Source organism: Cannabis sativa, chromosome 4 (genome assembly GCF_029168945.1).
Source record: "Cannabis sativa cultivar Pink pepper isolate KNU-18-1 chromosome 4, ASM2916894v1, whole genome shotgun sequence".
NCBI lineage: Eukaryota > Viridiplantae > Streptophyta > Magnoliopsida > Rosales > Cannabaceae > Cannabis > Cannabis sativa.
This window is the reverse complement of record NC_083604.1, coordinates 41,037,780-41,053,204: the sequence shown is the minus strand read 5'-3', so window position 1 is coordinate 41,053,204 and position 15,425 is coordinate 41,037,780. Positions and strand designations below refer to the sequence as shown.

Genomic DNA, 15,425 nt, shown 5'->3' with positions numbered 1-15,425 from the left:
ACCGTTGGCAAAGTTTGCTCTGATACCAAGTTAATTTTCTAAGAAATGCAGTAGAGAAAATGATCAGCTCAAAGAGGCTGATGCAGGGCAATTGTATTTATAATTAACCACAGAGTTTACAGAGGTGGTAGAGATGAAATCCCTGCCTTACACGTGGAAAAGAGAAAACAATCATTACAAAATGATAGAGAATCAAAAAGATTCTATTGTAACAGAAATAAAGGCTGCTGCAATGATTGCCTAGGGATTGGAAATATTCCAACAAACTTGGATGACACCTCATGACAGTATGACGAAAATACCCTGCATAATTTTATCCTGTAACATGAAGCATTGCCAAAGGGGAGGAGATTTTGTCATAGTCGGTGCCTTCTCGCTATGTGTAGCCTTTGGCTACAAGCCTTAGCTTTAAAGGTCCTTACCTTCCCTACAACATCTCTCTTCTTATTCAAAATCCACTTACACCCTATGGCTGTAATGTCCTCAGGTGGAGAGCCAATAGGAACATCCAAGTAGAGGACGGTCATGAGAACCTAGATGTGGGAAGAAGTGGCCAGCCCAAGACAACCTCCACTAATGAGCCACTAAAGAAAAGAGAGTTTGATCACCGAGGAGATGATTAATGTAAAAAATTCAAGAAAGAGATGAACAACAGTGCTGTGAATACACATGCTACACAGAGTTGAATAGCTTAAGAGAACACATTTTCTTGACTATTGACTGCCGCGTACCTTTCAAGAAGCAATCCCCATGAAGAAAGATTGGCCCAGAAGGTACCCGAACAAATATAGCAAGTTTCACAAGGACCTTGGACATTTTACAGAGGAATGCAAAAATCTCAAAATTGAGATTGAGGAGTTCATACAGTGAGGGTACTTGGGCGGGTACTACAGACAGAACCAAAGGTCCAAGGACAAGTGACAAGAAGAAGAATAAAGGAAAGCCAAAAGGAATGAGGTATTGTCACAAGAAATAAGCCACTAAGATATCTTCCTCGTCTCACAATTTAGTTTGTTATGAATCAAGGTGGAAACCCCTTAGGTGACTCTAATTGTCATGTTTATCTTTTAGTTCATTGTAAATAAGAGAAACTCCCCCATAAGGACCCTTGGAGCCCCTTTATTGTATAAGCGTGATGAAAGAAAAATGATATATTGGATTTATGTTTTTGTGTTTAGAAGAATACTTTAAAGTGGATGTTCAGTCTTCCCCATCTCTAAGAGAAAGAAAAATATTGAGATTAAAACTTAAGGGTTCAGTATCGCAAAAAGCGCTACATCTTTGGTAGGCCGAGAAGAGAGTCTTGAAAGACACTCATACCCTCACAAAAAAATACAAGAGAGAGAGGGAGAAAAAAAATGGTATACCCGTGAGAGGGACATCTCTCTAGAAGGAATACCTATTCTCTCGTATTTAAAATACACTTTAAGAGCCACTAATGCTATACAAGAGGTTGAGCACCGCTTAAAGGCTACAAGCTCCCTCACTAGCATCACAAAACTTGGAAAAGGTAGAGTGCATCCCAAGAGGCTAAACATCTCCCTTAACCTTCAATATGAAATTTGGAAAAGGTTGAGCTCTGCCCAATAGGCTATACAACTCCCTTAACATCAATTAAGTAACCGATAAAAGGTCAAGAATGCTCAAAGAACCTATACTCCCTTCATAATAAGGTTACATCAGAAAATAGGTTGTGTAAGCCCAAACATCACAAGGCTCCCTAAAATAAAAGATCTCAAGGCGCAAGTGCCAAAAGAGATAATTGTAGGACAGGTATGATGCTTACCAAACTTTGTCAACAAGAGTACTTAAAAAGAGTTCTTATAGACTCGGGGGAAGTGTTAACCCTAAAAGTAAGCAAATCTAACCTTCAAGATTAGTCAACAGTTAATTCGGTGTTAACTCTAAGAATCGGTGTTGACGATTCTCAAAGACTTGTCCAAGCATTTTAGAGACCGAACTCATGGTTGCCCGCAAGCAAATTGTTGGGTAATTTGGGAATCCACAAAGGAGGAGGCATCACTCTATGAATATTTTAAAAGTTCCATCATGCATATGTGATTGTTTTAGGTATTTTCGATAGCGGTCAATGAGCACGAGTAGAGTTAGTAAGATCAACTTACTAAGTGGTAATTGTTAGAGAATTTTCATAATAATACATATAGAATTAGATCTTATTATAAACATAAACTCCATAGATCTCTTTCTTATCTTTCTAACTCATTTTGAACTGTCTAATTTTGACATATATCGAGAAAGTTATGGTAAAAATACTAAGATCACTGAAATATGATAGTGGGGTGTGTGAGTCGGTGTGCCTTTGTGAAAACCAGTGTGTCTGTGTGCAATCCGGTGTGCTTTTGTGTGAGTCAGTGTGCCTTTTTGCAATTTGGTGTTCCTCTTTGCAAGTCGAGGAGCATTTGTGCAAGCCAGGGAGAATTTGTGTGAACCGTGGAGCCTTTGTGAAAGTAGTGGAGCATTCGTGCAAAACATGATGCATGCAAGACGTCCATGCAAGCCGCGGTGCAAGATGTTCATGCGAGACCCGCATACAAGTCATGGCATGTGAGGTGTGAGGGACTCGCTCGTGAGCTGTATGTGGTGTGTGAAGGGCTCGCATGCAAGCCATGTGTGGTGTGTGCGAGGCTCGCATGTTGAGTTAGTAAGACTAACTTACTAAGTGTCAATTGTTGGAGTATTTTTATAATGATGCCTTTAGAATTAGATCTTGTTATAAACATAAAATCCATAGATCTTTTTCTTATCTTTCCAACGTATTTTTAGTGATCTGATTCTGAGATATATTGAGAAAGTTATGGCTAAAATACTAAGACCACTAAAATGTGATAATGGGGTGTGTGAGCTGATGTGCCTTTGTGCAAGCTGGTATGCTTGTGTTCGAGCCAATTTATCTTTGTGCAAGCCAGTTGTGCCTCTTTGCAAGACGGGGAGCATTTGTGCAAGCTAGGGAGCATTTATGTGAGTTGTGGAGCCTTTGTGCAGGTGGTGGAGCATTCGTGCAAGTCGTGATGCCTGGGAGACATCCATGCGAGCCGTGGTGCGAGACATCCATGCGAGACGCTCATGCGAGTTGTGGCATGTAAGGTACGCGAGCCGTGTGTGACGTGTGAAGGGCTCACATGCGAGATGTGTGTGGTGTGTGCGAGTCGTGTCGAGCGAGACCTATGAGTGAGTGTGAGAAATATGAAATGAAGGGAGAATTCTGATACGTGTTAAAGAGGAGGTCGTCAAGGAAGGAATCAAAGAATAAGGCTTGCACACAAAGAGGTACGAGACCGAGTACGACCACGTCCTTAGCGTGGCCTACTGGTGAGATGGTGCAAGCAGTGGAGACGTGTTGTCTGCAACCCCTAACGTCTTGACAACAGGTACTCTGTAACCACAGATGAAAGAACAACCCACCGGAAGGGCATACCTAAAGAGTGCCAATCTCCCCCGGCAAACATCTATACTCCTGAAACTTAGGACTACCTGACACCTGACAATGTTACAAGGTCCAAGACCACCTCCAGCACCTGGAACTTGTAGCCACATAAGGCCAACTTATGCCTTGAGGACCACAAATGTATCTTAGGTCATTAGAGCCTATAAATACCCCATTCTCAGATGAGAGAGGGGATTAGAAAATCTTTGTAACACTTGGCCTACAAAAGTATACACTTTTATCTTTCTCTATAGTTATTCTACATTTCTTCTTTGAGTTTTTATATTTCTTGATCTTCATTATTTTCTTAGGTTTTACATTTAAGTTTTGATTTTCCTACTACAATTTGGTTGACGAGTTTTCACTGTCAACAACGTCTGTTAAGGTTTTTCTCTTTTCCATCTAGCAGCCACCAGTTTTATGTTTCTCTAGCCATGCTCGTCGACCATTCCTAGGCTTGTGCAGTGCTTTGGTTGGGCTTGGTGATTTGTACAACGAGGTAGATATGTGGCATCTCCCTTTTCTTTGTCGTCTGAATATTTTTTCTCTCTCAAAAGTTTCTTTTATTGCAGACATTTGGTTTGCGTTTTCCAACATTGTCTAGAGTTGTTGGGCGAAACATGTTGTGGATCTGGAAGCCTCGCTAGTGGAGTTTTTGTTGGGGTTTGTGCCCTAAATAAAACTTTACTTCAATGTAATCTTTTCTATTCAATTATCAATAAAGAAACAAATTTAATTTCATTACTTGTTTACTGTGTTATTTGGTTCATGTGATCATCTATTTACTTATTTGATTAATAAATTCATCCAAACCCTTATCACACTAATATTCTTATTTATTGTGTTGTCAACATAGTGGAAAGTAATCAAGATTGTGTGATTAAATGTATTCCTAGATTTATCAGTACATAGGGTTTAACTGATATGATAATCTACAACGTAGTTTACTTGCACCTTGGATAAGTGCTATGTCTTTTCTAGGGCATTGGTTAAAGTAAGCTTGGGTTGGATGTATGGAGTACGCATTGGAAGGGACCGATATTGAACTTGAATTAGATATGAAAATCTTACCGTAATATCTATTTAATTTAATATCACCTAGTTGATCCTAGATCAAATGATCTTAATCCTGACATGGTTAAGTTTGATCTCGAGAGTGTTATTTGTGTTCTCTGATTTGTTAGTTAAGCCTACCTTTTGGTCCGGGTGATATGTACATTTTGGGAACACGGTAGTACAATTGAGTGGGAGCGCTAATCATAGATATGGAATCTATAGCTTCTATCCGGACATAGAAGTGAAACGATGATTTCCTTCGAGCTTGGCTAAATAGAGATAAATGGTAGAGCGCTCATTTTAGTGATTATATTAGTTCACTAAAATATCATTTATAGGTGGCTAAGTGTTTTAAGGATAAAATACATTGAAAGGGTGTACCGGTAATTTTGTCCCTATGTAATGTAAATCATCTATAGAGGATCATTAATTATTGAGATTATAACAATAGATAATTGATAGCGTATCTATATCGTGGAACATATAGAGCGTTCTATATAACTGAGAGTGCAATTCCAAGTTCTATAGTTGTTCAACGAGGAATTAATAAGTTAGAGAATTTACTTGGTAAATTCTAGACCTGCCTATTGGAAGCTCGGTTATAGGCCCATGGTCCCCATACTAGTTGAGACAAACTGCTTGTAAGACTCAGTTAATTGATTTTAATTAATCAATTTTAATTCTAAAATTAGACTATGTCTAGTTTATGAATTTTTCACTATGTTATGGCTTAATTGTGAAGAAATGGTATTTTAGGGTTAATTTAGTAATTAAGAGACTTTGTGGAGTCTAATTAATAAATATTATAAATGACAATTTTATTTAATAATTATTTTAATTATTAAGTAAATAGTTTTGGCATTTATAGGGTTGAAAGTGCAAAAAATGGTATTTGTGAAAAATAGATAAAATGGTTGAGAAGAATGGCAAAAACCAAACTTGTGTGAGGCCCATTAAGTGGTCGGCCATAAGGTGCTCATTTTTCTCTATTTTTATCATTTTTTTATTCCTAATAATTCAACCCTAACCCTATGAAAATTGGTATAAAAGGATAGCTATGGTCTCATTATCCAAATAATGCCCCAAAGTTAAAAACCTAGTTTGCTCTCTAGGTTTGATGAGACCTCTTCCTTCTTCTTCTTCTTCCTCTTGAATTTTTGAAATACCATAGCCTTCTTCACAAACCAAAATTCAGCCATTAGTGATTGAGTGCATGCCCACACATAACAAGTTGGTCCTCAATCATAGTATGTAAGACTGTGAAGAATCCAATCAACAAGAAGGAGAATTGGGCTCAGATCTTGGTGATACTCTGCTACAGAAAGGATACTAGGGTTAGAGATCTGAGTGGGAAGAGTCATTTAATTCTGCTGCAACCACTGTAAGGATTCTCATACCTTTTATGTGTTTATTTTTATCGTTTTAGAAATTCATATTAGGATGTTAATAACATAGTTGTTAGTAAATCTAGATTCTGGTAAAATATATGCCAACAGTTTTGTTGCTGCAGTGGATCGTTATTCTCTAGATCTGGCAAGTCCTTAGTCAAGGTCTTAGATATGGGTTGGTTGGTGGAGTTAGGTGTTGTGGGTGTGTGGGTGTATGGTTTGTAGCTCTTGTCTTGAGGTTGTGGTGGCTATGGGGTGTGGGGTGATGCCTAGAATATTTGATTTCTTTGGTGGCATTGTTTTGGGATTTGGTTAGTATATGTTCTGCACCTATTTTTTCCTGTTAACAACTTCATTTTTTATGTTTTCTCACTTACCTACTTTTTTTTAGTAGGGATTGTTATTGATTTAACACATGGAGAAGAGTTTGATCTATATTGGGTGATCAGTGTGTTGTCAATTGGACCAAAATGGGGTGCCATTAATTCTATTCTTTTCGTTCAGATCTGTCTATTGGCCCTATGTGCTATGATTTTCAAATCTCTTGTGTTTGTTTGCCTCTTTATAGTTGGTCGTTTGGTATTACCTCTTATTACAATTTTGAATAATGGTTCTAGTTTTTCCTAAATTTCATTAGAAGATCTTTTGCTGCTTATCATTGATAGGTGTAATTTATAACATGTTTATTTGGATGACAAATCTAATATTTTTCTTCACACTTCTTTGATATTTCACCCTTGATAACTTATTAGTTCTTAAGTTGGAAATGCTATTATGATTTAACGACATTGTTTGCATAATTTTGTTGATTCTATCTTTGAGCGATTTTATCATGTAATGAATTTTTTCTGATTTATCTATTAATAAAAAAATTTATTTTCTTAAAAAAAAAAACTCTTATTCATGTGTATAATTATATAATTATTTATTAAATAATTAGATGTCGGATGACAAATACAGAATTTTAGTAATAGATTAAAAATTTAAATATTGTCACATCCAAAAGGAAGTAAACTATCTATTTAATATCAACATCAATAATACTAAAACTCTTGATAATTAGATTATGCTATATGCGTGATTGAAAAAAAAAAAAGCCAATAATACTAGCAAATCAATTAATTAATAAGGAAACTTAGATGGATTTGAGAAGAAACCCCAAGGTTCACATTGCTCAAAATCTTTATATATAATATTTGTTGTCTTTCATCCGTAGCGCATACATGGCAACATTATTAATTTAATTTTTGTGGAGTTTCAAATAAAAAAAAAATCAATTTATGTGTAATATGTTTGTCAATGAGTGACATTACAATGATTAGTCTCTATATTTATAATATAATATATGATCTGAAAGATCAATGTGAAATCAAAATTTCAATCTATAATTCAGAAAAATAAATAAATAAATAAAAAGTCAAATCCACAATTATAAAGTATAAACCGTACCAGCTATCTAATCATTCATTCTTTGGTTGGTGATCGATATTTGATGCTGTCACATAATTTTGTATAAATTAGCGGCCAAACTAGGGATATAGCCCTACCTAAAACAATTTAAAATTGAAAGATTAGTGTACTAAAATAATGACAAGTTCTTTTCAAATTACGCATATATAAAATATCAATCCCTTGAGCCTAGGTTTTTAAATTATTTCTGCTGCATAATTTTGAAGACTTTCGATCGAATAAAATATGCATTTTTATTAACAATATCCATAACTCAAAATTTTTTCAATTAAAATTTACGTTGCCCACAAAAATCTCTCTCGAACATATCATATGTGTTAGTTCATCTCTGTTTAGTTATTTAGACCACTCCACTCCAATAGTTATACGGGAAATTTCATTATTTGTCCTTAATAATATAACCTATATCAAAATTTATACCCTTTTATAATTTGTACAAATTTATTCCTCTAATTTTAAAAGATTCCTAAAATACCCCCTCAATTAAACTTTCCCTCTCTCAGACGTTCCCTCTCTCTTTCTGACGCTCCCTCTCTCTCTCTCTCTTCAGGATCACGAACCCACAACCCACAAACCAGACGTTCCCTCTCTCTCTCTCTCTCTGTTCTCCTCACCCCTCACGAACCCACAACCCGCTCCCAGTCTCACGAACCCACGAAACCCACGAACCCACGAACCTACGAACCCAAGAACCCACGAACCCCACGAAAGTCAAGGCGACCGACGACGACGAAGAGGACGAACACCCACGGCGGCCCACGGCGATCCACGACCATGACGACGAAGCACTGAACCACTGAACCACGAAAAGGTAAGTTTTTTTCTGTTTAAATTTTAGAAATTTCAATGCGAATTTGTGTATGTGCTTCAGATTTTGTGTGTTTTAGATTGTATATGCGAATCTAGATGTCAATACTTGCATGTTGTATATGTTGGATATGTTTCAATGGTGTTTTGTGTATTTTTACATAGTTATCGATGAAATGTCGATAGGATATCGATAGGATGTCGATATGTATAGGTATCTTTTTATGTGTTTGAACATTGTTGTCGACAGGTTGTCGACATAATGTCGACAATTTGTCGATGGTTTACCTTTGTTTGATGTTATGTAGTTTTGCCCTAGAATGTCGATAATTTGTCGACTATATGTCGATAGTTTGTCGATAATAAGTTGCAGTTGATTCTTTTGGTAGTTCACTGTTAGAATGTCGACAATTTGTCGACTGTATGTCGATAGTTTGTCGATTATAAATTCCAGTTGTTTCTTTTGGTAGTTTACTGTTAGAATGTCGACAATTTGTCGACTATATGTCGATAGTTTGTCGATTATATGTTGCAGTTGAATCTTTTGGTAGTTTACTGTTAGAATGTCGACAATTTGTCGTCTGTATGTCGACAAGTTGTCGATGGTGATCGTTTGTCACTGCTTTTATGATAATGTCGATAGCATGTCGATTGTATGTCGACGATTTGTCGACCAGTGTTGAATGTTTGACAATGTCGACAGAATGTCGACATGATGTCGATGTTTTGTCGACATTTCTTAACTTTTTTGACATTTAAATTTTTTTGGTCTTTGATTTTTCAGATGGCTCCCAGACTCATTATTCCAGCACCCGAGCATTTTACTGGCCGCGTCACATATAGGGGCACTGGAATTTTTGCAAAAATCAAAGCTCGGTTTGAGGAGTTCAACCTTAATAACACGGCGAAGGAAAGCCGTTTCGGGAGCTTCTGGAATGCCGTACCCTTGACATTCTCCTCGGTGTTATTTCACCAGTTGATGCTCCACAAAATGAAAGTGGATGCTTAGGAGGAGTTGAGGATGCGGTTTTATGTTGGTCGGAAGGAGGTCCGATTCGGGGTGCTGGAGTTTGCACTCATTACAGGCCTGGACTTCTCCTCGGGGCCAACATAAGAGGAGAAGGCTGCGCAGGTCGCGCGCTCGGGGTCAGACCGATTGATCAACAGATATTTCAACCGGTCTGATAGTGTGAAGACAGAAGCACTCCAACTTCAGTTCACAAACTGCCAGAACCCGGAAGACTTGTACAAGCTCGGCTTGTGCTTGTTTGTGGAGTCAGTGCTTCTGGGCCGCGAGGCAAACGCGCTGATTACGCCTCACATACTTAGATATGTTGAAGACCTCGAGTTCTTCTTCCGGATTCCTTGGGGGAAGCACTCATTCGCCAGACTCATGCACTCGCTTCAGAAAGACATGTTGAAATAGAAGGCCAACTACGAGAAGAAGCTGAGTTCGGATGTTCAGCACGAGTGCAAATACACAGCATATGGCTTCGCACCTGCAGTACAATATTGGGCGTACGAGGCCATTTTGGAGGTTGGGAAGAGGTATGGCACGAACCACGGGATTCGGTTCCCCAGGATGCTTAGCTGGACGAGCAAAGGCGATATTGGGAAGAAAGACGTCAGCGCATTATTTTCTAGACGGGTATGATTTTCACTTATGTTCAGAATAATTATTTAACATAAATGCTTGTAATAAATGCTAAATGGTTTTATTTTGATATTTTTTGAACCATAAACAGAATCTTGAAGTGGTGAAGGGGCTACTTCCACGGACAGAGGAGGAGGCATTTGTGAGGACCATATCTTACGATGGTGTGGAGAACCTGGTTGATGATGTTGTGGATGACACAGAGGCTGAGGCAGGTAGTTAGGTACCAGAGACTCAGGTCCCAGACACTCAAGAAACAGACACTCAGGTACCAATTTTTGAAACTTTTTTTTTATGTCTTTATTTTTTATTGTTTTTGTTTTGTGATATTTGTTACATTGTGGAATTATCGTATGCTTACCGTATTTTTTTGATATATATTTTTTCAGGCCACTGGTTCAGAACCTCAGCCCAGTGCACCATCTTCATCAGGCGTTCGGGGTGCCGAGTACACTGATTTAGTGGCTCGGTTGGATAGGATCGAGGCTGACACTCAGGGTCTGTATGCTGCTCATGTCGAGCTGAAGAAGGCATACGAGACTAGCCATGTAGAGCTGAAGGGTGGTCAAAACGTAATTATGGAGCAGCTCAGACACATATTGGCCATGTTGAATCGTCCGCCAACGACAGCTTCAGCACCGGAGGCCCCAGCAGATCCATCTACCCCACCACGAGCTGCTTCACCCCCAGTAGAAGAGGATGAGGTCTTCCCCGACGATTACGATCCTTATGAGGGAGCTCCAGCGACTCCGATCGAGGCACAACCTCTTATCCATGTACATGACACCGAGGCGCAGGGTGAGATTCTGTGGATAGAGGCACAACTTGCAGTGGTTAAGAGTCGGAAGAGGAAGAGAAAGCCTCCTGTATGGTTCGGTGACTATACGGAGATGAAGAGGAGACATAGGCCATCTTCGACTTTTGATCCCCTGGAGCCACCGGATGAGAAATTGTTAACCACTTTCCGAAAGTGGTGTGTTGGACTCATTCCGAACCACCGACTTCGAGATTTGAGAAGTGGTGATTATGGTCCAGGATTCTTTTGGACAATGCTCACACCAAAGGAATGGCTTACAGATGACGTAAGTAAAGTATTTTATAATATTACTTCACTTTACAACTTTATGTGCAATTAATATATTTTTTTGTCTAACTGACATTTCCCTTTATATGCAGCATATAGATGCAGCAATGCATATGCTGAGGAGGCGACGCACCGACTATCCACTGACATTTCCTCATAAAGGTATCATTCTCTCCACATTCGTGACCGCCATGATCAGCAGTGCATGGACGAGCCACAAGGGTCCGAGAAAAAACTTTGTGTGGGAGGATTATATCCTGGACTACTGCAGAGGGGTTCATAAGGTATTGTTTTAGTAAGATTTTAAATGTCAATTGTTTGGGAAGATTATTATGGTTTGTTAATTGTTTCGTTGTTCTCTGTAATTACAGTCCCAAGTCTTTGAGAGATGGAGGGGTAACGAGTTTATTTACTTCGTTCTGAACCTTCCCGAGGCAAGGCACTGGGTCACAGTTGAAGTCGACATAGAGCTGTGGAAAATTAATGTCTACGACTGTGATTCCAGCGTCTGTCATTGGACCGCCTTGGAACCCATCCTGAAGGTTTGGGCAGAACTGCTGCCCTCGCTAATCCTTGCAACCGGGGAATTTCCACATAACAACCAGATCATGGCGTTAGCTAACTGTGACATCACGGTGCTTCCAAAAATGCACTCGACTCGAGCCACTCACGACTTAGTTCCGAAGTCAGCAACCAGGTACATAGCGATAAAAAAGTACTTAGTATTAAAATATGTTTTACGTTAGACTGACTTTACATTTTATTTTGCATTTAGTGGTGATTGTGGCGTCTATTGCATTGAGTATGTGGAGCATCTCATGATGCAGTGTGGATTGACTGATGTGACGCCAGACCGGATAGCTATGTTTCGTCAACGGTGGTGTGTTGATTTATTTTACCAAAATGTCGGCTGATTATATGTGTAATTATTGCGACATTGTATATTTTGTGTAATTAACATTACAATATATAGATTTTCTTTTCGTTCAAATTTTGATAATTATTCGTGGTTTCAAATATAAAATATCAATATTATTCAACAAAAATAACTATTAAACCTAAAAATAATTAAAATATTTGAAAAATATTCAACCTCAACAAAAATAACTATGACAAAATATGCATCATTACAATATATCAAATTTCCCAACGAATACGTACAAGACGCCTCAGATGCGGGCTTTGCATGTTGCTCTGTTGTGGCTCGAATCGCCACAATGGCTGCAGTTTCGTGGTACAGAACCTTTTTTATCACCAGACGGGAAACGGTTCTCCCATCTTCTTCCAGCGTTGCTTTTTCTTGGACGACCTACAGGCTTCTTTTCCATAGGTACGCCAACTTTCATATTCTTCATGTGTTCTGGGAGAACCCAATCATCCTCGTCACCAGCAAGATTGATGGTATCATCGTAAATCTTCCTCCACGTTTCTTTTGAATAATAAGGTGAGCAAAGCGTGTACACACTTGTGTTCGTTTTCAATGTCGCGGCACATGCATGAAGGCAAGGGAGTTTCAATAACGTGAACACGCCGCAGGTGCATGTTCTTTCAACTAGATTCACATCACCACCTCTTTCACCGTTAGGTCCCCTACCAACGTTATACAAATTGGCTCCATTTCGTTGGACGCGCCTGTACCTTGTATTTTCATGAATTTTTGCCAAGTTTTTTTCAAAGAGCGTGGCCAAAGGGGTGGCACATTTGTCAGCATTTTCGAGGCGATCAGCGAACCACGATTGGAGTGTGAACCTGATAAATTCAACCAAAGTAGTTATTGGATATTCCCTGAACTCTTCTGTGACACTATTGAAGCTTTCAGCAGCGTTGCTCGTCATGATGTTGTATCTATCGCCCAAACAATAAGGGTGAGCCCACTTCTCAAACCCTATACTCTCCACATATGCAGCAATGGCCGGATTCATCTTTCTAAGCTTCTCGAACTCTCTATCGCATTCAGTCTTCGACCATGCGTAAGCAACATTATATATTTGGTTGTGAAAAGCATCAGTCTTGAATTTGGCGTTCACGTTCATAACAATGTGGTGATAGCATGCACAGTGGACTGCTTCGGGAAAAACGAGTTCAACAGCATGATCAATGCTTTGATGCCTATCTGACACAAACACTAAGTTCTCAACCACGCCAATTGCTACCCTCAACTTCTGTAAGAAATACGTCCAGGAGTCGTTATTCTCACTGTCAACGATACCATAAGCAACCGGCAACAATTGGTTGTTCGCATCGTATGCCACAGCAACTAACATTATACCGCCGTACTTCGTCTTCAAGAAGGTTCCATCGATACTCAAAACAGGACGACAAAAAGAAAAGCCCCTTCTACATGCACCGAGTGATATAAAACAGTACTTGAACCGCTCATCCTCTAAGTACAAGTCAGTAATGGTACCTGGATTCTTCTGTTCCAGCATGTACAAGTACCCAGGAAGCTTCATGTATGAAAACTCAGGCGTACCCCTAGCATACGTAAGTCCCATCTCCCTGCACCTCCACGCCTTCACATAACTCATACTGATACCGTAGTTGTCAAACATGTCCCTCTGTATGTCTTTAGCCTTGTACTTAGTTCCGTCTTGGGTGTACTTCCCCTTAATAAGGTGGCCAACTACCCATGGTGCTGCTTGACGGTGATCTGAATGTCTCGCATTCAAGTTACATGTGTGTTCATTGTGAAATACAGTGACCTCAAAGTTGTCAGAATGCATCTTCTTCCTCCCCTCAATCTCCATTTACAATCTGGAGCCTTGCATGTAACGTACAACACATCAGGGGATGACTTCTTCACCATCCACTCGAAATTGTTATTAAGTGCAAACCTACCCACTACTTGTCTCAGTTCTTCCTTGTTTTCATAAAAATTACCAAGCTCTATCACCCCTGCTTCCTTACTTTGTAAACAAGTAGTTAGCTCATGATTTTCCATTATATCTTCCTTTGTCCACATGGGAGCTTTGAACTTGGTACAAACTTCAAAAGAGGAGAACGTTGAGAACGTTGCATGACGAGCATGTTCTTCAGTTCTGCCTGGTCGACTACTGCTAGTTCCAGGTGTAGTGCGATTTTCACTACGAGGTTGTCGTTCTCGCTGCGTACCTTGGTTACTCGGTACACACTCTAACCTCAACAATGGTCCCGCTACGGCTTCATCGACTGCTAAATCATGTTCATCGTCCATATTCAAATCTACAATAGGATCGTTATTGTAGAAGGGTGTATCGAACTCTTCAAACTGATGAAATCCTGTCGCTTCTTGTTCTTGCCCTACATTGGTCGGAACCTCTAAATTGGTCGGAACCTCTAAATTGGCCGGAACCTCCTCATTCACACCAATCCCAACATCTGTTTCGGGAACGCAAGACCCTACCACACTCCGAGGGAGAGGATTAGTAGGCGGCGTAGGCTCCGAATTCCCAACTTTTCTCACCTTGGTCACGAATAATGGCATAAACTCTGTATTTGACATTGTTGCCATCATCTCTAAAAACGTTCTCAGTTGGCGTTCTCTGTTAATAACCTCTGGCGCAACCATTTTTCCCTTCATGTACAAGGAACAAATCTCCAACTTTAAATCATACGCTACCGGATCAACTTCCAACTCTTCATATAAAATTTGTCGCAGTTCTTGTAGGGTTGTCTCGGTTGTAACTGTCAACGTCAAGCTGCTATTTGCTTTGTAGATCCAATTATAATTCTCACATAACCAAACACCATCGTACGATACAACAAGGAACACTTTGTCTCCTGCAATTGCAAACCAAAAAAACAAGGTGAGTAAAGGAAAAAACACCCAAAAAAAAAATAAAAATCGATATCAATAGACATAATGTCGATAATAACAACAGTAGAAATAATGGCACTGATTGTCGACATTGTGTCGACATACTATCGACATAACATCGACAACCACACCAAGCATGCTCGCCATCGACATAATATCGACATACCATCGACATACAATCGACAATTAACAACGGTTACACATTTAATGTTAATAAATTTTACCCACGTTCCCAACAACCCTTCCCAACTGACACGTTGCATGTCAGACACGTGTCCTATCGACAAGCTGTCGACATGACGTCGACATGGCATCGACAAATGAGTTAGCAGTGACACTAAATTGGCATGTTGTCGACATGATGTCGACATAGTATCGACATTCAGTCGACAAATACACCATTTCAGGCGTTTTACCTGTACAGTTACGCATTTAATGACCATTAAATTTTCATACATTCCCAACATGTTTACTGCTCTATAAAAGCAAATCCCTTTCTTATTCATAAGTGCTCTTGTCTACTACTTCTCTCTTACTCTTAAAAATTTCTCTTATTCTTAAGTTCTAAATATGGCCCAAGAAAGAACAAAGGCAAATTCCCCATCTTAACTCCTGAAGAGCTGAAGCAGGAGCCTGATGTTGGCATAGTTACTCCTGAAATGCAGAAAGTTTTTGACGCCCAAAGAGCTTTCGAAAGAGAACGATGTGGGAACGAGTTCAGGTTC

General features: G+C 39.3%; 1 protein-coding gene across 1 annotated transcript; it reads left to right on the top strand.

The window, feature by feature from the left end:
* The first annotated feature begins 8,008 nt into the window (after window positions 1-8,008).
* On the top strand, window positions 8,009-12,095 carry LOC133037212 (uncharacterized). Its single transcript, XM_061114090.1, has 4 exons — window positions 8,009-10,902; window positions 10,997-11,188; window positions 11,276-11,601; window positions 11,680-12,095. Exons 1-4 carry the CDS (start codon window positions 10,399-10,401, stop codon window positions 11,816-11,818), a joined length of 1,161 nt encoding a protein of 386 aa, XP_060970073.1. The 5' UTR covers window positions 8,009-10,398; the 3' UTR covers window positions 11,819-12,095.
* Window positions 12,096-15,425: the final 3,330 nt, after the last annotated feature.

Excerpts from the sequence above, each read along its gene's own strand:
- LOC133037212 (XM_061114090.1), top strand. The coding sequence starts at position 10,399 with ATGGAGCAGCTCAGACACATATTGGCCATGTTGAATCGTCCGCCAACG. Across the intron at positions 10,903-10,996 it reads AGGAATGGCTTACAGATGAC|CATATAGATGCAGCAATGCA; the intron begins GTAAGTAAAGTA and ends CTTTATATGCAG. Across the intron at positions 11,602-11,679 it reads GTTCCGAAGTCAGCAACCAG|TGGTGATTGTGGCGTCTATT; the intron begins GTACATAGCGAT and ends TTTTGCATTTAG.